We start from the raw sequence: 25527 nt of genomic DNA on the forward strand, positions 1-25527 counted from the left end.
TCCCTCTTATGTTGCCCATTTGGGCTGCGAGCTTAATATTCTCACTGAGCTCTACCCAGTATTCATTGGCACAGTTCCTTGCTGTCCTCTGTGCATTGGCTCTAGCTTCATTTAGATTTAACAGGTTGTGTTGGGTAGGTTTTGCCTTGTAAGTAGTGAGTGCATCTCTCTTTGCTCTGATGACAGGTGCTAAAATAGCTGCTTTAGAGTCAAACCAATCATTTTGTTTTGTAATTTTTCTTCCAAAGATTTCCAGGGAAGTCTTTTATATGGTGGACTTGAGGTGTTCCCATTTTTCTTTTTTCTGTATTTCCAGAGATATTTTTATACTCGCGTTCAAAAGATTCCGCAAACTGTATATGGAGATCAGGGTGGCACATCTTGCTTATATCCGATTGGGGTCTTCCAATCTGCTTGGTATGGTGGATTTTTTTAGGGAGAAGGTTGATCTTACAACATTCCAAGGAGTGATCTGTGTCACAGTCTGCACTGTGAAAGGACCTGGTAAGCTTGACAAATTTTAAACACTTTTGTCTTACCAAGATTAGGTCTAGTTGGTGCCAGTGTTTGGAGCGAGGATGCCGCCAAGATACTCTGTGCTGTGGTTTGGTCTTGAAATAGGTATTAGTGACACAGAGGGAGTGTAGTGAGCAAACCTCGAGGAGCCTTTGTCCATTTTCATTTACATTTCCGACACTAAAACACCCAATACAGCTGTCCCATGCAGAGTTGTCAGATCCAACGCGTGCATTGATGTCGCCGAGGATGATAACCTGTTCCGTAGTTGGGATCTCGCTAAGAGCAGACGAAAGGTTGTCATAAAACATATCTTTGGCCTCTGGTGTGGAACTCAGAGTAGGAGCGTAGGCACTTATCAAAGTCACTTGTCCAATAGATGTTTTAAGGCGTAGTGATTGGAGTCTTTCTGAACCATTGCACTTCAGCTCTACTGTGTTCAGCAGTGTGTTCTTAACTGCAAAACCAACGCCATGTTCCCTTACTTCACTTTCGGCTTTGCCTTGCCAGAAGAAGGAGTAGTCTTTTTCTTTGATTGAACCAGAGTCAGCTAAACAAGTTTCCTGAAGGGCGGCAATGTCTACTTTGAGCCTGGACAATTCATCGTTTATTAGTGCAGATTTTCTGACATCTTCTATGTCTGGTAGGTTTTCATTCCAGTTTGTAGAGTACGCACATTCCATGTGCCCAGTTTAAGAGTGGAGCTTCTCTTTTTTTCTTCATGTCGACTGGTACATTGGCTTTGTGCCTGCTTTTCAGATTTTGTTCTATCATCGTGTACCCAACGAGGAAGACAGGCATGACGGAACAGCACCTTATTGGCTGGGGGCTGCCCAGTTTGAGGCGGGCGGTAGCTGTAGGATTCCTCCCACCGACGAAAGTGGCCCCTGGCGCCCTGCTCTACCACAATTGAACATTTGAGCTTATAACCGGTGCCACTTCCCGTGTTTGGCCGACGCCAAAGGCAAAGCTGGAGTGTCATCTCCAGTTTTAGGGGTTAGGGCTTTGAATAAGTGAGATGAAAGCCTGGGCATTGTTTATGGTCGGAACGATGTCGCCCACACAGCAGTTCCCCCCTCTCCGCGCAGCTGATGTGACCAAAGGAACGGAATATCCAATACATTTTGGGATCAGTAGCGCCGCAGGATCTGCCAGGCTGTAGCACGGTGTGCCACAGTCTGCATAAGGGTCACCAGCTCCTGATTTTTCCTCAGGGTTGTCTCCCGAAGCCTTTCCCGTGTTTGGGTATAGCCGCAGGGCAGCGGAGGTTTGGATTCAGAGTTTTCCTTCTCCTAGATGGGAACTCATCAAGGCTAACGAGTCCCTCATGCTCGAAGCTACTGGTTTAGGCGCCAGTTGCTCGCCTTTGCCCCTTCTCCTGTCTGTGGTAACGGTTCACCAGGCTCAGTAACTGAGCCACACGTGAAGGCCAGGAGTTGGACTGGTTGTCAGAGGCTATTTGAGACGCATGCCATTGGAAGCACTTTATAGGTAATGATGGGCTTAAGACCATTACCACTTCCGGCGTTAACAACCTTGCGGAACCTATATATTATATACATATATACATACATACATATTTAGTCTAACGAGCCCATTGTGACGTAATGGATTTTTTTTCCTTTGACGTAATATGTAGTTAATTCTTTAAATGAAATACTAAAATAACTCACTCAGTGCACTAATGTCTATGAACCCTCGACAACCTGCTCGAATTGATGACATTTTTTAGTCTACCTAGGCCATTGTGACGTAATGGAATTGTTTTCCTTTGGCGTAATATGTAGTTAATTCTTTAAATGATATGCTAAAATAACTCGGTGCACCAATGTCTATGAACCCTCGAGAGCCTGCTCGTATTGATAAAGACATTTTAGTCTCACGTGGCAGTGTGACGTAGTGGATTTTTTCCTTTGACGTCATTGTGACGATACGTAAACGCTTGCATATAAAAGTTTCATTTGTGCTTAATCGCTTGAGAGAAAAGTTAGATCCAATTGATATAATAAACTCACACCCAAATAATAGTTACAACATGTAACGTCTCGACTTATTAAATTAGAGACTAAGTATGGTGAGAACGGTAGGAGGCGGAAAGCCAGTCCGAAATCCCCCCCCCCCAGGTCACACCGCCCTTGGTATGGGCTGAGTCACCGGATCGCGTGATATGGAAGGGACAAAAACTTTCCACTATGACTCATACCAGGAGGGCGGGTTAAGGGTCAGTAGGTAAACATTCCTCGACCGGTCCTGCGTTGGACTGCGGTCGTTATGCTACACATACACACACACACACACATACACAAAAACAGGTGTGGGCACACATCGGTTTGTGGCGGCGGTAATTTTAGAAATTTAGTAATTTTAATCCCATTGGATCAAGCACGAATATTATTTTAAAATTCAAAATCCCCAAATCCATTGGCCCGGCACCTCTGGCTATGCTAATGAGTTCGAGTCCCAATCTATATAAGAGGGGACGCGGGCTCCAACCCACGCTCACACCCGCCAGACAGATTTCTATATTTAAAAGGCGAGGCTGGAACTTAGTTTCTCTTATAAAGCCGCCTATAATTTGAACAACCGTGCATGGTTGTTACTGGTGGTGCAATATCACGCACACTAGACTTACAGTCTTTTCACCACTAGATCTGCACTGCCTACACCTGTTAGATCATCAGATTCGACTGGATCAGCAGCGTCACCATACCTGAGCCTACAACTTCTTAACTCCCCCCTCTGTCAGCGAGAAGGAATCTCAGTAGTGCCCACTACAAATGGCCCTAAAGCCCAGTGCCCATTATCAATTGCCTACGGTCCAGTGCCCAGATACTTGCCCAGTGTTCAGCGCCTACTGCCCAGCTTAAACTGCCCAGTCCAGGCTCCAGCTGTCCACTGCCAAATATCCACTGCCCACTACCTACGGTCTGGAGAATACCCTTACCACCTTTCGCTACAGACATACTCCTTTTCGACTCAAGCCTCATCCCTCTACAAGAAGATTCAGCTCCTAGTCCTTCCTGGCATCTAACAGACAAGCCCAGCGGCCTGTGACAGGTGGTGAAATGTGACGTGTGTTTGGCGCGTTTTATGTCTAGGGGATGATTATTTTTAAAGCTATCACACACCAACCTATCAGCATATGAATCGGGAGCAGACACGCAACGAGACAAAGCAATGAGAGATAGATACAAAAGTTAAAATAAAGAATATTTATTTACATAAATATACATATAAGGATAAAAAGGGGGAGAGTTTGCATCTATCTCTAGTATATTCTATGTTTAATCATCACTCTTGCACCTAATAAGAGAGTATGTCACTTTGTCCTCTGACTTAGCTGGTTTTCCTGTTGATGTCGCAGCTGGCTGTGTCCTGGCTTGAGGTTCTGCAGCTGGAGGTGGCGCTCTAGCGGATAGAGGGACGCCGGTGATATAGTTCTTGTGGAGTCTCAATCCCAAGCTCTAATATCTATAGTGGGCACAGTAGGGCGGGTGGCCGGCTACCGTGGGCAGAAAGTTACTGCGGGCAGAGCTGATCTGCCGTGGGCAGCGTAGTTGACAGGATATGTCCAGTGAGTTGCAGAGGGTTGGCGTAGCTATGACGTCTCACACAGATCTGAATCTATAGGGACGTCGCACCTAATAGCTTGACAGGTGGGCAGTCGAATAGGCGGGCAATACCGATAGCGCCAAGTGGTAGAGTTGAGTAGATCTCAGTAGGCAAGTGCAGTGCTGAATAGCACTAAGCACATAGGCAGTAGTTGAGTGGCGTCGAGTAGACACTGAACAGCAAATAGCAAATGAATAGGCAGACACCTGAGGGAGGCTGCGGATAAATAAAGACAAGTTAGGACATGTCTCTCATGCATCTTATCGATGCCCTCGACTGAGGTGCATTCGTCAGATTGGTGAAATTGCTTTAGAGCACAATGAGGAGATGATGACAAATGGGATTTGGGAAAATAGATGGCAGATAGTAGCAATATAGAAATGTACATAAAAGGGGAAATAATAATATAAAAATGTACATAGAAAGGGGAAATAATAATCTCAAATAAACAACACAGGTGGATAGAGAAAGAAGGGGGGGATGGGCGGTGGTCAGCGACCCAGATGGTTTGTTTACATACGACCGTGGGTCGAGAACAATGAAGCGTGCTTGAATGGAGAGGGTGTCCCTTCAAGCGGCGCAACTCTCATTAGAGTAAAATGAGTACAGGGGAGACAATTCACTACAGGGGAGATAACTCGTATCTCTTTTCTAGACGCAGTATTAGTGCGCTAGTAAAATTATCACGGTTGTCAGCCGAGATAAAGGAAATAGACTAAGATGTACAAATATATACATGGTTGCATCAACGATCAATTGAGCAACGTAGCATTAATAGATTAATGCAATACATAAATAAATACATAGGACATGTTTATGTTTTCTACTTACGCCAGTGAGAAATACACAATGCACCAATTAAATATAAATGAACTAGGCAAAATACACACGATAAAATCCAATGGAAATATACACAGAGTAATTAAGATGGAACTTGTTATTAAGTTCGGCTTACCACCAGGTATTCCTCTAGGAGTAAGAATAAATGATATAGTCCAGACTCGATAGCTCAGCTCGAATGAGAATGAAAGAGAGTCTGACTCGATTTAATTTACCTTATATACAAAGGCCTGGAAAATGTGGGCGGAGACAGGAAATGTCCTAGGCTTAAGATTTATCTTACACGTGGGTGGATTCCGACAAGAGATGGGATTCGCACATTGGGAGGTCAATGGGCGTGTTTGTCCTCGTGGTCTCCTAGATCAAAGAAAGGCATAGGAGAAAAGGGGGGGGGGGAGTGACTTGCATTCCACACAAGGTGGTGTCCACTGCGGCTGTCAGACATCCTGCCGATAAGATCAAAGAGTCTGCGCGTATCTTTGCCCCGGTCAAGGGAAGATAAATCGAAAGACGTGGCCTAGCTATCTCCAATGTGGTCAACTAAGTCTAGCCTGGAGCGGAAAAGGTGTGGCGGGTGAATGATTTAGGGGTAAGATGGACAAATAATTAAAATAAAATAAATAAATAATGAAAAATAATAATTAATGCTGTGATAATTTAGAGTGACTCTGACAGCGAGTTTTTGACTTGTCACACGGCCAACCGACCAGCAAAGAAAGTTAAGAACGCAAATATAGAAACACTCATCCACTCCTTCATACGCAATCAATGATGAAATTAATCCACCTGAGTCATTGTTGAATCACTACCCAAGTTAGTAGTGATATTGTTGTTGTTCAATAAATTTGTATTTTTTTTATTCCACCTATAGTCAGTTCATTTGTTCTAATTGTTGCTCGTAGTGTGTCTGTTCAATATTTACTTATGTGAGCGGGGAAACTCAAAATTACTTCCCCTAGAGTAACGAACCAAAAATTATTTTAAAAATATTAAAACCTCGCCACAGTCATATGGAAAAAGTTCTTTAAAATGAATTGCTAAAACAACTCGGTATAGTAATGTTTATTAAACCTCGTAATCTGACTCGTATTTTAAAAAGACATAATAGTTAGATTTAGATCTAATCTAGATTATTTACACTAGCTCTATTTTTTTTTTTTATACTAGATCTAAATTTTTTAAACTAGATTTAGATTTATATTCTAATTAAAATCACCGTAGATTCTAGATCTAGAATTTCTAGGTCTAGTTTAGAATCTTTGTTGTTTTACATATTTCGGATGTTCCTTTAGAGTTGAAGATGTTTATTTCCTAGTCAAAACCTCCCGCAGGACGACAAGGGATGGGAGCGGGCAGGGTTTGAACCTAGCGGACCATCGATAAATCCAAACGACAGTCCTGCGCGCAAACCGCACGACCAGGCAGCCATAATTAAACTACATCAAGGTCTATAATTTCTTGTTCTAGACTTAAAGTGTAGTTTTTTTTTTATTTCCAAATGTCTAGATCAATGTTGCAATGTTATAAAATACTAAAACTAATCAATATTGCATTCAGATTCAGTCTATTAATAGATTATCGAGGCTTTTTTTTACATAAATCTTATCTAAATTACATCTTCATTATTCCAAATTTATATTTTAGATCTAGATCTAGATCTAGTAGATATAGATCTTAAGAGTACTAAATCAGAAGTTTAATCTAGGTAGATCTACATCCTCCTTCTAGTTCCATTTAAATGAAAATGCCAATAGCTCTGTTGGTTAACTGTGCTGGGACATCAAGCAGACGTTGCTGAAGAACAAGCTCGATGCCTTTTTTTTTTTTCAATTACAAATCAATACCAAAAGATGATCTAAAATCGCTCGATTAACATATAGTACATATCCGGTAGTTGTCATGCCGTAATGTGTAATATATCTCTTTATCAATAATAGGCTATTAGTTTGTTTTTAAGTTAACAGCAATGCCTGGTCGTGCAATAAGTGCATGGACTGATTCTCACGACGGTGCCGGTTTCATACCCTGTTCGATTTGGATATGTAAGTAAATTATCTTGAACTTTGAAGGAACATCCAAAACATGTCATTCATTTTACAGAAAAAAAAATATTTTTACAACGCCGTTACTTTGAAAATCAAAACAAAATCACGTCTTGAATATTCCTTGCAAATAGGCGGATCCGACAGGATTCCGACTCCGACGGGGGCCGCCTCTGAGTTTGTGTGACAACACAAACTCTCTTTGTAATCTTGCTTTTTTTAAACAAAGAATTATTAAACCAAGTACTTTTGTTCTAGACAGAATCAATGAAGCACAGAGCTGGACAAAGAAAAACTCAATCTGAGCTCCATGGTCAGGGTGGCTGCCTAGTTAGTAGGGCCCACGGTATGCCGGACAGTCGTTAGGGTGGTTCCGAATTTTAACCTTGTTCTATCTCCAACCGTCCTGAGAAGTCTGAAGGAGCGTAACAAATTTACTGTTTTATACTTTCTTGGCTATTTTTAGTTCTATGGGAGATTTAACATACTATTTGGTACTATATAAACTCATGGTAGCTTCTCGTAACTAACGCTTAAATAAACATTTTTTACACACCTTATGAGACCTTGACGCGTACATAGCTGGACACTAAGCATACATTCTTTAAAAACGTAATTTCTTGTTTCTAAAAGCTTAGCATGACATCAAAAAGATAAATGAAAATATCAATAATATAACTCAACTACTTTTGAAATAGGTTAGAAGGTTTTTCAAATGGCTTCGATAATTACTTTTTAGATATAAAGTAGTCAAATGAATATGTTACTACAAACTACAAAGAGTGTTTGTTCTAGTTATTTACTGCACAGGATACAACTTATTGTTCCCTATCCAGAATAAACACCGTTAATGAAAACTAAAATGAAACATTGACTGCACTGATAGACTGCACTTATTGACTGCACTGATAGACTGCACTAATTGACTGCACTGATAGACTGCACTAATTGACTGCACTGATAGACTGCACTTATTGACTGCACTGATAGACTGCACTAATTGACTGCACTGATAGACTGCACTTATTGACTGCACTGATAGACTGCACTGATAGACTGCACTAATTGACTGCACTAATAGACTGCACTGATAGACTACACTAATTGACTGTACTGATAGACTGCACTGATAGACTGCACTAATTGACTGCACTGATAGACTGCACTTATTGAATGCACTGATAGACTGCACTTATTGACTGCACTGATAGACTGCACTAATTGACTGCACTGCTTGTAAGTGTGACTTTGGTATCACATGTGTAATAATAACCTTGCCCTTCGTCTGACGAGGATTAATGACGTAACCTGAACTGAAAGAATCTGGTGCCACCTCACTGGACACATCGTCCAAGTCACTGACCAATCCATTTGATCGATTGTTCCAAGTTGGCTGACCACAGTTTGTGTAATTCAAATCGGATCTCTTCGTGTCAAGCAATTACCAGTAAGGAAATTAGATTCCCATCTTAGGAAAATTGTCATCTTTGAGACACTTTGAGTCATCATTTGACTTGCAGTGTAGGCCTACTGTTGATACTGCTAATGACGCCATTTGGCTTGTAATGTACTTTTGATTCCGTTCCTGACATCATCTAACGTATGATTTACTTATGATGTACTACTGATACCGTTCATGACTTTATTTGTTAAATACTTTTACTATGCTCGTAACATATCATGTGACTTGTAGTGTACTGTAGATACAGTTGGTGTCCTCATTTGACTTGAGGTTTTTGTTTGTTTTTCAGGTTTTGGATGTTTCTTCAGAATTGAAAATTATTAAATCCTCACGTCGGTTGATTGTGTCGGAACGACAATCCAGAGCACATAAACTCGACCATGCAGCCATCCATACTTTGTACTTCTTCCTCTCTAGAGAACTAAATGTTTACTGATTACAAGCTCATGCTCGATGACAACACGTGAATCAAGAAAAAACAAGGTTACAAAGACAGTTTGAGTGAAACACAAACTCAAAATCGGCCCCCGAAGTGGTCCACCTAGAGTCTTCACCAGGATTCGAAGTTCCAGTTCCAAGTGCGTACACTTATATTTTTTAAAATAATAATTATTAACCTTATCCATACATTCAAAATTAATAACATGTTACATTGTAATAAAGAGAAAATAATAACGATTTATTATTTAACAAAATTAGATAAATTGGCAACACGAAAAAAAAAATTCTTGACCTACTTTAAGCTACAATTGTGTACAAATGACTTAAGACTTTCCACTCGCAAATAAAAATTAATATGTCTATTGTCATTTGTCATACAAACTAGACATAGATCTAGCTAGATCTAGACATAGTTTTAGATCTAAATCTACATTCAAGATCTAAGTTTAGGTCTAGAAATAGATATAAGCCAGATCTAGAAATACATCTAAGTCTAGATCTAGAGTTAGATCTAAGTCTATATCTAGATCTAAGTCTAGAACTAGAAATATAAACGATATAGAATCTACTATATAGTCTAGAACTCGTATTATAATTAATATAAGGTGACCGAGCCTCGCTCTGATGAATAATTTGTTAAGGAAGGATATATACCCGAAGTCATTTTGGGATAATTTTTGTAATTACGAAAATGAACGATCGGGTAAAGACTATCAATCCGAAGAGTTTCTTTTTCGTTCTGTCAGTTCTCAATGTAATTGTACATAGGGATTAGAATAGAAAGTCCCCCCCCCTTTTTTCAACAGTAGGCCTATAGAAAACCACAGCTCACGTCTTAAGGTTTTACATTGCTTCTTTCGCGTAAAACTATTGGGCTATTATAGGCTTGGAAGAAAGTCTTTACAGTGTAACTTCTAAAATGGTTACTTTCTGACATTTAATATTGCAATTAATATATTCATTATGGCTCTGAGACATGGACACTATACAGAAAACAACTAAGACTTCTTGAGTGCTTTCACCAAAGATGCTTGCGCTCCATCATAGACATACGGTGGCAGGACCGCACTACAAACAGCGATGTTCTTGTATAGAGGGACTGCTTATGGTCCGACAGTTGCACTGGGTAGGGCACGTATCCCGTATGGGAGACGAACGTATGCCAAAGGCAGTCTCTTTTTGGTGAGCTAAAAGGTGGTTGACGTAACAGAGATGCCCCACGGAAACGCTTTAAAGACCAGCTTAGGCGTCAACGTTCCTTGGCTGACATAGAAGAGAGCACCTTGTTCTATGCGGCCTCCGAACGAAACAGCCGGAGGTCACTCACGAAGGCCGCCAGATACACATTTGAGACCAAAAGAAAATCTGCTGCCGAGGACAAACGCAGACGGCGAAAAGAAAATCTAAATCGACCACCTGCGGACAATGGTTATGTTTGCCCTGGTTGTGATAAAATATGTAGGTCACAGCTGGGGCGGGAAATACTGCATTCCTCACTAATCTTCGGACTCGAAGACAAGCCTTATTATTATGGCTTTAGTAGGAATCATCAAGTGATGCAAAATCACTACGTTATAGTGTAAAACGTGCACCTAGTAACAAAGTAAAATCGCGCATTTTTTCCTAAGAGTTAAAAACATCGCGTTAGTATTCTAAAGAAGCGTTATTGTGAGGCATCTCTGTTACTCCGACAACCTTTCAGCTTACTAAAAATAAAACATTGCCAAAAATATGTTCGTCCCCCATACGGAATAAGTGCCCTGCAAAGCGTGACTGTCGGATTATAAGAATTTCATACCATTTTGCAAGAATATCGCTGTTTGTATTGCGGTCTTTGGTGAAGTCGTTCAAGAAGTCTTAGCTGCTTTCTATAAAGTACTCATATCTTATTTCACCACACTCTCGCTTGGAGGCGTCCAAAAGCACGACTATCCCTGATCACATATCAACCTCCCTTTAAATTAGTTTAAAGCAATGCGTCATTTGATACTATGGTTCACAGATACGTGAAGTTGTCTACCACGTAAAGGGATGCCTATTCGCGCTGATCTTTGGGGCTGAGTAGATTTTACCGAGGTTTATAGGTTAACCAAAAAAAGCAGCACCGTGATGAAAATTCGTTGACCGCGAGCTGGATATCATCAGGGCATGCCATAGGCCTATGCTGCCGCAGTGGACCCCTAAGATTCAAAAGCCCCGTGCTAATTCTATGTGTAAATTATTAAATTAAACAATTATAATTTATAATAGAGTTCCCGTGGCCTCCTTGTTTTCAAGGAGCTCCTGGAAATCTCCTGAAACTCATAAAAATGTCCTTAAAAAGACAAAATTGTCACTTTGGGGTGTCAATCAATATGATAAACGCCAGTCCTACGCGTGATATGAAAAACGGCATCGTCAGCTTTCATTTAATAAAAATGTAATGCAAATACGAATTTATTTTCTAATTCAAATTTTTTATTTTCACTTATTATCCTTATCCCTACCCTTACTGGTCCGCGCGCAATCCATTTCACATAGGGCCCCTCAAATGTTAGGGCCGGCCCTGGTTGTGCAAGTAAGGCATAGATAAGCTGTGTTATGACCATTTCCTATGTTTTGGTATGGGACAGTAGACTTCGAAGCTTAAACACATTGCAATAATCCACCAGCAAAATAATAACAAAGTAAAAGCTACCTACGGGTGTACGCAATTAAAGTGTAAACAATTTATAAAGCCTTTAAAACACAATAACTAATCATACATAAAGATATTTAGTTTCATTATTTTCTTCTATAGTTTCATAATGGATTAATGTACAATAAGATGGTGCGCAAATGTTTATTTAGGCCAATTGATTCATTAAAACTTGTTCTTGTTTGCGAAGAAATGTTTTAGTGTACCGCCGTGAGTCTAGTGACGTAAGCGGTGTCAAGTTTTTTTTTCCATTGACGTCATATAGAAAATTTCATTCATAAAACATTCTAGCCAAAATTAATTTTTCGATAATGAGCCATTGTGAAACCAATATAATGGTCGACTTCGAGTTTTCCCGATGTGGCCAGTGAGTTGAGAATTTTTTTCTCACTATTATGCACATACCGTGAAATTTTACAGAAAATCGTTAGAGCCGTTTTCGAAATAAAATTTATATATAAATATATATACATACCATAGGCGTAGCCAGGATTTTTTTCGGGAAGGGGGGGGGGGGTTTGGAGGGGATATCCCCCCCCCCCGAAATATATATATATATATATATATATATATATATATATATATATATATATATATATATATATATATATATATATATATATATATATATATATATATGTTTGTATGGATGGATGTCTGTCTTGTGTGTGTGTACATAATTAATCACTAATATCAGGTGACCGAGCCTCGCTCGGATGAATAATTTGTGAAAGAAGGATATATACCCGAAGTCATTTTGGGAATATTGTTGCAATTACGAAAATGAACGATGGGGTAAAGACTCAATCCGAAGAGTAGCTTTTTCGTTCTGTCAGTTCTCAATGTAATAGTACATGGCGATTTGAATAGAAAGTCCCCCCAACAGTAGACCTATAGAAAACCACAGCTCACGTCTTAACGTTTTACATTGCTTCTTTCGCGTAAAACTATTGGGCTATTGTTGTAATTACGAAAATGAACGATCAGATAAAGACTACTAATCTGAAGAGTTGCTTTAGTGTTCTGTTAGTTCTAAATGTAATTGCACATGGCGATTAAATATAAAGTCTCTGAAGTCCTCCTATAGTCTAGACCAACCACATCTCACATCCGTCTTATAGTTTTACAATGCATCTTTTACGTAAAACTATTGTAGGCGTACTATTATTGACTTGGAAGAAAGTCTTTGCAGTGTTACTTCTCAGATGGTTACGTTCAGACATTTAATTATGCAATTAGTATACATTCATTATGGCTTTAGTACGAAACATCAAGTGACGCAAATCTCTACGTTATAGGGTAAAATAGGCACTTTGTGACAAAGTCAAATGGCAAATTTTTTCTTAATAGACTTAAATCATTGCATTAGTTTTCTAAAGAAACGTTTCCGTGGGGCACCTCTGTTACGCCGAAAAATATGTTCGTCCCCCATACGGGATACGTGCCCTGCCCAGCCTGACTGTGGGACTATAAGAAGTTCGCAAGTAAGGCGCAGAGAAGCTGTGTTATGACCATTTCCTTTGTTTTGGTACAGGACAGTAGACACCGAAGCATGAACACATGGTAATAATTCACCAGCAAAATAATAATAATAATAAGGCTTGTCTTCGAGTCCGAAAATTAATGAGGATTGCAGCTGTGACCTACATATTTTGCCACATACAGGGCAAGCATAACCATTGTCCGCGGTGATCAATTAAGATTTTCTTTTAGCGTCTGCGTCTGTCCTCGGCAGCAGATTTTATTTTGGTCTCAAATGTGTATCCGCGTCCTTTGTATAGATGGAATTCTTTAAGTCCGACAGTTACGCTGGACAGAGCAGTATCCTGTATGGGAGACGAATCTCAGACGAACGTATGCCAAAGGCAGTCTTTTTTGGTGAGCTAAAAAGTGGTCGACGTAACACCGTAACGCTTAAAAGACCAGTTTAGGCGCCAACTTGCCTTAGCTGACATAGAAGATAGCACAGAACGAGACAGCTGGAGGTCACCAGCAAAATAAACAACAATGTAAAAGGTATTTACACCACTCTACGCAATTAAAGAGTAAACAATTTTTTAAGCACTTAAAACACAATAACTAATCATAAATCGGCACATTTAATTTCATTACTTTTCTTTCATAGTTTTATAATAAATTAATCTACAGTAAGATGGTGCGCAAATGTTTAATTAGGTCTAATGGTTCTTTAAAACTTGTTCTTGTTTGCAAAGAAATATTTTAGTGTACTGCGGTAAGCTTAGTGACGTAAGCAGCGTTTTTCCCGTTTACGTCATGGAAAATTTTCATTCATAAAACATTCTAGCCAAAATTAATTTTTCGATAATGAGGCATTTTCAAACCGATATAACGGTCGACCTCGAGTTTTCCCGATGTGTTGAGAATTTTTTTCTCACTATGATGCACATACCGTGAAATTTTACAGAAAATCGTTAGAGCCGTTTTCGAAATAAAATTTATATATAAATATATATACATACATAGTGCCAGCCATTGCTACTCTGTATGTAAAGCGCATTTATGATGTAAAGTTTCATTTCTATTTATATTAAGTTATTAACACGCCTTGTCTTTATAATAAACGATGTTTGGTGCATATTCATAATGGCTATATTTTTAAGCACATTATTTTGTTTTAATATAAACATTAATACATTCTACAACATACATTAATGGAACGAGGTCCACTTTATGCATATTAAATAGGTGTACTTTTTACTATCCGGTTTACTATCCGGTAGTGATATCCGACCGGAGCCGAATAGCACCGGATAGTAAAAAATGCCGGATATTCGGCAGAAGCCGGAGCCGGAGCGACTATCCGGTGCACCCCTAATACATACATACAAGAATTGCTCGCTTAAGAGTATAGGATTACATTTTGACCCTTCATTCTTTCGGAAGACTTTTATTGTGCCTCAGAATAGGTTCTTTCTGTAGTTAGTGAAAAAAACTCCTCGCCCTTGCCAACAAGGGGTCTGGGGGAGCACTGTAGCCCCGCCTCCAAGCACTATGTCTGGTATTAAAAGCCAACTAAATGCATATTCTGAGGTACCTACAGTGCGTTATTTTGCTATCAAAAAGTTTTATTTTAAAAAACTTAATGTGCTATTCTTACTGACTTAGACCCTCCCGCGCCGTTCGGTGCATTTGCCGGCAAGCTGTTTCCACAAAAATCTGTCAATGGCAATGTCTGAAGCGTCTTCCCACCTGCTCTGAGGACCGCCATGAAAGTGTGGTGCCAAGTTGTACTAGGATATCATCGCAACTCTTATTATGCGAAATTCATTTTGTCGGAGAACAAACCTCATGCGACGCTCTGTCACAACCTTACTAAGGGGTCGACTCCCACTTCGGCATAGGATTTCCTTGATTAGACCCGATCTCTATACCTAACTGACTCCTAAAATCCGTCTTAGCCATATTTGTAGAGCCACATTTAATGCTTTTCAATTTCATTGCACTTTATTAATGGAGCCCAGCCACTGGTAGACATGTGTAACTTCTCTTGACTACGATCTTGGAATTAGGTGACTATTTTGCTTTAGATGTTATATCGAAAGGGGAAGTTTTATTGTCAAAATCATCTGTTGGGGGTTTTAAACTAAAATATATCTGGAGTTGTTGTTTTTTTTTAATTCAAAACAATATTTAGCTACGGTCATAGAATTTGGTGAATGTAGTTTGCTTTAGAAATAACATTGAAGAGAGAGGCTTTCAAACTTAAAACGCTCTGTAGGGGGATTTTAAACTCAAAACTATCTTGAGGGGTTTTAAACTTTTAAAAAAGCCATCTGGAGGAGAGGGGTTGAAACTCAAAACCTCCCCATTGGCTTGGCTACGCTCAAAGAATTTTAGAATGTATTTTGCTTTTTTTTTTTTTTAATATTCAAGAGGTATTTTTTTTTATCATCAAACCCCTCTGAAGGGAAATTTAAACCCAAAACACCCAATAGGCTTGGCTACGCTCAAAGCATTTTGATTGCGAAATTTGTTTTTTTTTTATTTTGATGATTTATTTTTAGCTTCAAAATCAAAATCAATCTTAGATGTGCTCTTGGAGTTTGGGGATTGTCGTTTGCATTTTTTAAAATGCAACCCCCCTGGTAGGGGTTTTAAACTCAAAACCCCCTGGTAGGGGTTTTCAAACTCAAAACCCCTGGAAGGGGGTTTTAAACTCAAAACACCCTGGTATGGGGTTTCAGAATCAAAACCCCTTGGTAGGGGTTTTCAAACTCAAAACCCCTCAAAACCCCCTAGTAGGGGGTTTCCAACTCAAAATCCCTTAGTAGGGAGTTTTAAACTCAAAGCCCCTTGGCTGTGCTAGGGCAAGTGATGGTTTTGTGTTAAAATTTCACCTAAAATAAACATAATTAAAGCAAAAGATCTGTCACTAAACTCCAACACCACCCCTCCCTGCGGGGGGGGGGGGTTCATTTGGGGGGGGGGGGGGGTTTGAACCCCCACCCCTGGCTATGCCCATGATATATACATACAAGAATTGCTCGCTTAAGAGTATAGGATGTAGATCTGGGCTCTATTTAGTCTTAATTAGACTGTCACTGTAAAGTGTCGACCCCTATAATGAGAATATGGGCTCTATTTATAATTAGACTGTCACTGTAAAGTGTCGACCCCTATAATGAGAATATGTCAAACTGCGCGCTATAAAAGTAGTTAGTTATTTTTAAAACTTATAACTAAAACGAAGTTTGTATCAAAATTCTTTTTAAAAAATAACATTTGAATCAATATTATATTCAATGACTTAGTTAATAAATGGAAAATATCTATAGATATAATTCTCTTCATGGCTCAAGAGTTTGGACACCACGTAATGGAAAGATCACTCTTTTATTTTTGCAAGTCGGACGGAGTAGAGTTATCCTACGTAATTTAAGAGGCGATAAAAAAGAGGGGGGAGGGAGAACAAGTAGTATTTACCGGTTCCACGACAATTTCTTCACTGACATTTCACTGACAGGCCACAAAAAACTAATAGCGTCTTTTCCCCTTTCGGGGGCCGCTAAAAATCAATTTAATCAATTAGTCCTAATTGTTAATTTTAATTTTATATAAAAAATGTACTAAGCTAAGGGGAGTTAAGCCTTGTGTAAAGAATGAGATCGTATGCTAAATTTTTTTAACGAGCCATAGACCATAAAGCTCAAGTTGAAATCAGAACTCATGCAATTTGTTTCTATATAGGTGAAGGTGAGGGGATATTAATCAATTCTAAATAAAATGTTGTAATGTATATGGTAGTGTTTCCCTTAACTTTTTCTTTAAAGGAACACTTCGCACTTTTTGAGAATTAAGCGGAACACTTTGATTATTTTTGGGATCGATTATTTCCTATTTGTTTTTTTTTTTTATATAATTCAACCCTATTCAAAGTTTAGCATTATTATTTTTTAAGTCTAAAACTAAAATAAAATACTGACATAAGCATTACAAAAATTAAGGTTTAATTACATTTGATGGTGTGCAATTTTTTAGGAGCGTAACTATTTGGTATCAGGCACCCAAAGTTAGTCTCCTGATGGACAGGAGTGGGATGGCGCGCATTGTTTGACATTCCTAGTATTAAGATTTATTATATTATATTATCATACCTATTTATTTATTGCTCATTTATTGTGGCGAATCCCTCTACTAGCGCTCCAAAGAACGGACTAGCTAGAGCCTAGCTCGTTAGAGCCTAGCTCGTGGAAGCGAGCAAAACCTCACCGGACAGTCCAGTCTTAGCCCATCTTGGAGTCGGAACCCAAGAGATCACGACTAACCCTCGACCTTGTCAAGCGCCATCCTCATGCAACTCACCATTGCCCAGGAGCTCCGCAATATTACTGATTTGTTGATGAAAGTGCTCGTGTATCAATGACATCATTGAACAAGCGATTTGCCATTTATTTCATCATACAAACAGGAAAAAGTAACACAGTTTGTCATAAGCGTGTCATCATCCAACAAGTATCCATTTTCTTTCCAGCCTTGTAATCTGCCCTTCATCTCCATATGAAATCTGTCCAGCATTTCTGTCGCAACACGTTTGAATTGCAGTTCTATTGACAGTCCTACATTAGAACTCAACTTCCCATCAAGTCTTTTCTTTCTTCTGGTTGTTTTGATTACAGGGAATCCATAGTATTCGCTACCTTCTTTTGCTTTTTCGATGGATTGGGTTTTTGTCAGTTTCTCATCATTTTGCATAAAGCATGAAAGGGTACTAATTTCTTCAGCAGCTTCCCGTATGTGCAGTCCAGACTTTTGTAGTTTCTTCTGAACTATATTAATTGGGCGCAGGAGCTTTGACCAAAATTCAAGATAGGCAAACAATTCTTAATTTTCCACTGCATGAAGAAGATTCTGTGCTAATATTTTATGATATTACGTCATTGTTGCTTGTTTATGTTTTGTGCGAAAGCAAAAGGATTCAAAGCTTACAAAAGTGGGAAAGATCCATATCCCATAAATGTTGAAAAATAAGACACCCGTTGACACTATTTGTCAATCAAATATATTAATTTATGTATTTACAAACAAATTTCGGACACCCATTTGGGGACCACCTTAATGGGGGCCCGGGGGGATCTTCAAATTCTCCCCCATCCCCTCCCCTTTAGCTACGCCACTGCTATATGTCTTTGAAGTTTGACATGTTTTGGATGATCTTACAGAGTTGAAGACAATCGACATCCAAGTCCTTAACTCCCGCAGGACTACTGATGATGGCAGCGGCCTGGGAATGAACCCGTGACAGGCGGACGGACGGACAGCCACAATAAAGCAATTTGCGGCTTTTCTCCTTTTGGGGGCCCCTAACAAGAATTAAGTGGTGACCAGCCCACGTTAGTGTGAGCTCAAAGGTAAGCACACAGTGTACAAATACAAGAGGTTTCTTTAGAACGATCTTGAGAACAATCGAATAGTCCGCCGCCTCCTCCTCTACTTTCATACTTGGGGTGAACATTTCGTACGAATAGCAATTAGACGATTTCGTTCCTTTCTTAGAGATTCATTGTGTGTCTGTTTATACTTCATTATCTAAACACAAGCTCAAAATGAGTGCGATAGCTTCAATATTCATAAGTGAACTTTGGGACTTTGCAAGGGTTCTGGTAGGCAGACTAGAAATTTTAGGAAGTATTCAAACTCTCATGGCTGTAATGTTTTAGTTAATAGTCCATTCTTAATGACTAATTCGCTTTGCCGTGGTTAGTTTGGATTCGTCATGTTTCGTTTTTCTGGAGACATCTCTAATTGCGTACACTCGAATCACTTTAAGTTGAAATACTTTGCATAAACATAACAAATATTAATATGTATATTAAATTTTAGTATGAAACTGTAAGTGCAACAAAGATCCATATTCTCCATACATGTTTTCTTTGAACATTTACTTCTGACACCTTCCCATACATGCCACATGGAGCTCATTCTCTTTAAGGAAAAAAAAAGACAGCAATGCCTTGAAAGAGATGCAATAACAGAACTTTATATTCAAATATTTGTTTCATCATTACGAGACTCTCCAACAATAGTATGTCATCTCCACAGATCTTTACTTGTAACTATTTCAGCACAAAGATATTTCAACACAAAGATATTTGTGAAACTTATTTTCTATCTGATTATTGATGCCTTCAATTACAAGTACGAGCATCTACTTGTAAGCTATAATTGTAATAGTGATTATTAGTCATGGATTAATCAAGTCGTTTGTAAAAAGTCAAGTTGACCTAACAACTAAACTATCACTAAATGGATGCCAACTGACACTTCCTTGTAGGACGAACTAAAAGTAATAATTATTCACATTCTCAAGAATGATGCATCTGTCTAATGTTATTAATGCAGGCAAAATGAAGGTATTTCCATAATTAGTGACAAGTAATGATAGGAATGGTAACTCCGGTGTCAATCGATTTGAAGACGTCATTGCGCCAACCTATTGCATAAAACTATAGTTCTGGTAATCTGGTATGAACAACCTCCTCTCGTAACGTGACTTCTTTAAGACCGTCACCATAGTAAATGACGTCCATGCAATATTATGTCACGGTCTAGAGTACAAAGTCATTGAGCCTCTAATGATTGCCTAGAGCTACACGAATACTTCCTCTTCATTTACACAAATCTAATTGTGTTATAATTATTGTCAGACATCTTTCCTGTAGACTAGCACTTTGAACATGTATAACTTGTTTGTTTTTAAATAGGTTTTCGAAATCAAAAGTGTATGCTATTTAGTTATGGACTCATAGAAATAGTTAAGTAGAAACTTGTTTAAAAAAAAAACGACAGAGAATACAAACTGACAAGGAAACAATCATTTCGAAATTTTAGATCACTCTATTAATAACTTTATTTGATTCCAAATGTTATATATGAACCAGAGTGTTTAGAAATCTGAATGTTCGACTAACATACTTTCACGTCATCTCAGCTACTAAACCTAATGGTAGAGAACATGCTCTTGCTCTACTATATTCTGGTTTGCTTTTGTCCGTTAAAGGTTTGTACTTTGATTGTATCGTTGGTCAACGTTGTTAGCAGCAGTCAATCGAGTCATTACGTCATATATTCTCTTCAAGTGTTCTGGTAAAAACATTTCCAAGGCAATGAAATAAAAAGATACATACGAAAAGATTTATGACGCAGGACGTTGGATGAAATCAAACAATAAATGAATATCAAGGTTTCAACTGGATTTCAATGTTAAAGTGGCTAGCATAAAGTCATCGATAGTCTTGAATGTTAAAGTGGCTAGCATAAAGTCATCGATAGTCTTGAATGTTAAAGTGGCTAGCATAAAGTCATCGATAGTCTTGAATGTTAAAGTGGCTAGCATAAAGTCATCGATAGTCTTGAATGTTAAAGTGGCTAGCATAAAGTCATCGATAGTCTTGAATGTTAAAGTGGCTAGCATAAAGTCATCGATAGTCTTGAATGTTAAGTACAACTATAAAACATACTTTCTAAGATAGGAAATAACACACCTGGAATTATGGAGTTAGTTTCAGCGTCTCAGAACAGAAGTATTAGGGCCGTCAACTTAACGTTGTCACAGTCTGACATCCTATCCGATGTTACACAAGATTCAAGTTTCACCAGCACAGCCAATAGCGTCCGTGGCGCCATCAACCTTGTCCTTATTCCTATCCTGTGTTTCTTCGGCTTTGTTGGAAACCTCGTCAACATGATTGTCTTGCGTCGCTACGGCTTCAAGGAGACCAACATCCTGTTCCTAACTTCATTGTCTGTCGCTGACTTTCTACTGACAGTCTTTCACGCCCTGATCAGAGTCAGGCACATCATTGAACAGTTTGACATAGCAGCGGCGTTACTGATTGGCTCCTTGACGTCCATCTACCTGTACACGCCTTACCAAATGATGGTGTCCATCAACGTGTGCCACATAACGACCATAGCCGTGGAACGCGCCATCGCCGTGTGTATGCCTTTTCGTGCATCTAATCTGTTCTCTCGCTCTAGAACCAAGGCCTGTATCTTCTTCATCTATATCTTTCCTGTCGTTGTGTTATCACCGGCTTTATTTCTCTACCAGCATCAATGGGTGTACAGCCCAGTGTTGAACCTCACCATAGCCGTTGGAGTGGAGACAGAGTTTTTCCAGGTAAACAGAGAACCCGTCATGATCTACCTGTCCATGGTTGTCGGCAACTTGTTTTCATCTGTAGTGCCTTTCGTGATCATCGCGTGTTGTTTGATTGTCAGCTTAAAACTTCTAAAAAGACAGCTCAACTTTCTGAGCAAGGTCACCAGGAAGGAGACAAAAGGTCTTAAGGGAATGAAGATGCTCTTCAGTGTCTGCTTGGTAGCCATTCTGATTGCAGTGCCTGGGATTGTTCTGGTCAATTACTGCACCTTCTCCCATATGGCCCCAGGTGTCATGTATGACCTGCTGATTGACATTTCCAACTTGCTTTGCCAGCTCCACTCCTCCACAAACTTTATCATTTACGTCACAATGAGTAACAAATTTTTGAAAGCCTACAAGAAATTATTTTGCCGTTTTTAGATTTTTATGTGTATTTGACCAATAAACATCATCACTGGACCCTTCACGTGCCCTCTAGAGTTAGTCTGACGATGTACACAGCCAAAGTATTTTTTAAAGATCTTACACTACTCCGTCCATTAGGCCTATATTTAGCCAGCCTATAGGGTCGATATAATTCTAATAGAACCTATCAATAACATATAATCAAGGCAGCTTTGTAGATTGTAGAGGTCACGTGACTGGAAGTTGGGCTCTTGTTCTTAGTTTTAAAAAAAGTGGGATCTAGATCTAACATTAGACTCTATACAAATGTTACAAATAACAAATCTTAAAAACGTTCTCCCTTCATCTCTGTAGTTCTTGATTGGCGTCTAGCAACAATAACGTGTGATAACACACTCTGAGTCTTTTCCCTTGAGATCTAGATCTAACAATTAAAAGCGATGTTGAGATTTCAGCCTGACTTCCTTGGAAGTCCTAATCAGAAATTGATACATGTAAGTGCAATGATTTAAAACAACCCTTCTTTTTTTATAGCGGAAAACCTATGTATATCTAGCTCTTTGGTGTACAGAATCAATTGATCAAATAACTGTTTTGAAAGGTTTACTTTTTTTTTTGGTCACTTTTTAGCTGTGAAATTTTATTTTCTAAGGCAATCTAAATTTTTCCTGTTGTAGCATGTTTTTTTTTAATTTAGTTTGCAACACTGAAGCTCAATTTTGCGTGCCTGACATTGTTAATGTCCTCCTGAAAATGTCTCGGATTTAGGTTCCAAAACTGAAGATCAAGTTTTCTTTTGGCTCAAAAGCCAATTCACAAAATCTTCTACAACTATTGTGTTTTTCACTATCGCTTAAGATAACAGAATCAAATGTGCTCATAACATCGTCTTTTTTTCTCTCTCAATTTCAACCATTTTTATCTCATTTTGTATTCCTGCTCCGCACTTGAACACGTTCTGTTCCAGCACAATGTTTTATCACAACGTCGGCACTGTTTCAGTAGGCTACTGTTTCTTTCAAATATTCCAGCACCAATAGATGTGTGTATCTCCAGGGCCCCTGCCTTCGATAATTGGAGGCCCTAAGCGAAAAAATGAGTTTGGTGGCCCCAAAGGAAATTAAAAAAAAAAAGAAAAATAGAAACAGCAGATAAATTAAACTACGCAATTAAAAAAGAAACCTGCCTGTCTATATTTAGATCAACAAATTGCTGGAATTCTTATATCGCAAGTTCTGTAGCAGATACAGATTTAGACTCTAGTAATGTCTTAGTGATCTAGTAGACTAGGTTTTAGATCTGACCCAAATTTAACTATTTTTTCTCTAAAACTTTTTTTTAGTCCTGATTGAGCCCCCCAATCAGAGGCTTTAGGCGGCGGCCTAGTTTGACTATACCTAAGGCCGGCCCTGGTATCTCTATTGACTTGCTCATTTAAAAAAAAACAACAACTTTACATGCATGTAGCAATGGAAAATGGAAACATAGTCACATTTTTGAAAGTAAACTCTTTGTTGTTAGACATTCAGTGTAAAACTCTATGTGTGATTTTATTTTGTATTACTAGTAAAAATAGTTGAATGGACATTAGGATGGAATCATTAAATGTATCGATAATTTATTTTATTACCATGTTCAATAAAAAATAATACAACATTCAGAAAACATCACAAGAAAATTGCACAATAATAATTCAATGATGTGGTGAAAGAGAAAATTGTTTCTATAAGGATTCTGCTATTGTAGCTTACGTTTGAACAAAGAAGGCCAATGTTTAGTCAAGATTTTTATACTATAGTTACAAATGCATAAATGGCAACGTTTTTTTTTTTTTTGGCGTATCCAGCGCATACAATAGGGAGTATTTATAAACAATATTTTTTAAATGATATAATCTTTTTTTTTACAGTATGTCTCCTAACGTTTGTGACCTAGATGGGAACAGATCAAAACAAGTAGAGACTCTATGTTTGAAGATCAGTAGAGACCTACTTGTTTGTGTTTGAGCAGAAGTTAGTTGAAGATCAGTAGAGACCTAATTGTTAGTGTTTGGGTAGAAGTTAGTTGAAGATCAGTTGGGGCCTACTTGTTAGTGTTTGGGTAGAAGTTAGTTGAAGATCAGTAGAGACCTACTTGTTAGTGTTTGGGTAGAAGTTAGTTGAAGATCAGTAGAGACCTACTTGTTTGTGTTTGGGTAGAAGTTAGTTGAAGATCAGTAGAGACCTACTTGTTTGTGTTTGGGTAGAAGTTAGTTGAAGATCAGTAGAGACCTACTTGTTAGTGTTTGGGTAGAAGTTAGTTGAAGATCAGTAGAGACCTACTTGTTAGTGTTTAAGCAGAAGTTAGTTGAAGATCAGTAGAGACCTACTTGTTTGTGTTTGGGTAGAAGTTAGTTGAAGATCAGTAGAGACCTACTTGTTAGTGTTTGGGTAGAAGTTAGTTGAAGATCAGAAGTTAGTTGAGATAAGTAGACACCTACTTGTTTGTGTTTGAGCAGAAGTTAGTTGAAGATCAGTTGAGACCTACTTGTTTGTGTTTGAGCAGAAGTTTGTTGTAGATCAGTAGAGACCTACTTGTTAGTGTTTGGGTAGAAGTTAGTTGAAGATCAGTAGAGACCTACTTGTTAGTGTTTGGGTAGAAGTTAGTTGAAGATCAGTAGAGACCTACTTGTTAGTTTTTGGGTAGAAGTTAGTTGAAGATCAGTAGAGACCTACTTGTTAGTGTTCGAGCAGAAGTTAGTTGAGATAAGTAGAGACCTACTTGTTAGTGTTTGGGTAGAAGTTAGTTGAAGATCAGTAGGGACCTACTTGTTAGTTTTTGGGTAGAAGTTAGTTGAAGATCAGTAGAGACCTACTTGTTAGTGTTCGAGCAGAAGTTAGTTGAGATAAGTAGAGACCTACTTGTTAGTGTTTGGGTAGAAGTTAGTTGAAGATCAGTAGAGACCTACTTGTTAGTGTTTGGGTAGAAGTTAGTTGAAGATCAGTAGAGACCTACTTGTTAGTGTTTGAGCAGAAGTTAGTTGAAGATCAGTAGAGACCTACTTGTTTGTGTTTGGGTAGAAGTTAGTTGAAGATCAGTAGAGACCTACTTGTTAGTGTTTGGGTAGAAGTTAGTTGAAGATCAGAAGTTAGTTGAGATAAGTAGACACCTACTTGTTTGTGTTTGAGCAGAAGTTAGTTGAAGATCAGTTGAGACCTACTTGTTTGTGTTTGAGCAGAAGTTTGTTGTAGATCAGTAGAGACCTACTTGTTAGTGTTTGGGTAGAAGTTAGTTGAAGATCAGTAGAGACCTACTTGTTAGTGTTTGGGTAGAAGTTAGTTGAAGATCAGTAGAGACCTACTTGTTAGTTTTTGGGTAGAAGTTAGTTGAAGATCAGTAGAGACCTACTTGTTAGTGTTCGAGCAGAAGTTAGTTGAGATAAGTAGAGACCTACTTGTTAGTGTTTGGGTAGAAGTTAGTTGAAGATCAGTAGGGACCTACTTGTTAGTTTTTGGGTAGAAGTTAGTTGAAGATCAGTAGAGACCTACTTGTTAGTGTTCGAGCAGAAGTTAGTTGAGATAAGTAGAGACCTACTTGTTAGTGTTTGGGTAGAAGTTAGTTGAAGATCAGTAGAGACCTACTTGTTAGTGTTCGAGCAGAAGTTAGTTGAGATAAGTAGAGACCTACTTGTTAGTGCTCGAGCAGAAGTTAGTTGAAGATCAGTAGAGACCTACTTGTTAGTGTTCGAGCAGAAGTTAGTTGAAGATCAGTAGAGACCTTCTTGTTAGTGTTCGAGCAGAAGTTAGTTGAAGATCAGTAGAGACCTACTTGTTAGTGTTCGAGCAGAAGTTAGTTGAAGATCAGTAGAGACCTACTTGTTTGTGTTTGGGTAGAAGTTAGTTGAAGATCAGTAGAGACCTACTTGTTA

At 38.7% G+C, this 25527-nt stretch overlaps 1 protein-coding gene and 1 long non-coding RNA gene across 2 annotated transcripts; one reads left to right on the top strand and one right to left on the bottom strand.

Moving 5' to 3' along the window:
* Window positions 1–218: 218 nt before the first annotated feature.
* On the bottom strand, window positions 219–1199 carry LOC129925937 (craniofacial development protein 2-like). The gene has a single exon (XM_056027534.1). It carries the CDS (start codon window positions 1197–1199, stop codon window positions 219–221), a length of 981 nt encoding a protein of 326 aa, XP_055883509.1.
* Window positions 1200–8783: 7584 nt separating this feature from the next.
* LOC129925638 (uncharacterized) lies at window positions 8784–23619 on the top strand. The gene is made up of 3 exons (XR_008777322.1): window positions 8784–9050; window positions 18271–18459; window positions 23530–23619. It is a non-coding gene; the product is annotated as an uncharacterized LOC129925638 (long non-coding RNA).
* The last annotated feature ends 1908 nt before the right edge of the window (window positions 23620–25527 follow it).

Source organism: Biomphalaria glabrata, chromosome 4 (assembly GCF_947242115.1).
Source record: "Biomphalaria glabrata chromosome 4, xgBioGlab47.1, whole genome shotgun sequence".
NCBI classification, from domain to species: Eukaryota; Metazoa; Mollusca; class Gastropoda; family Planorbidae; genus Biomphalaria; species Biomphalaria glabrata.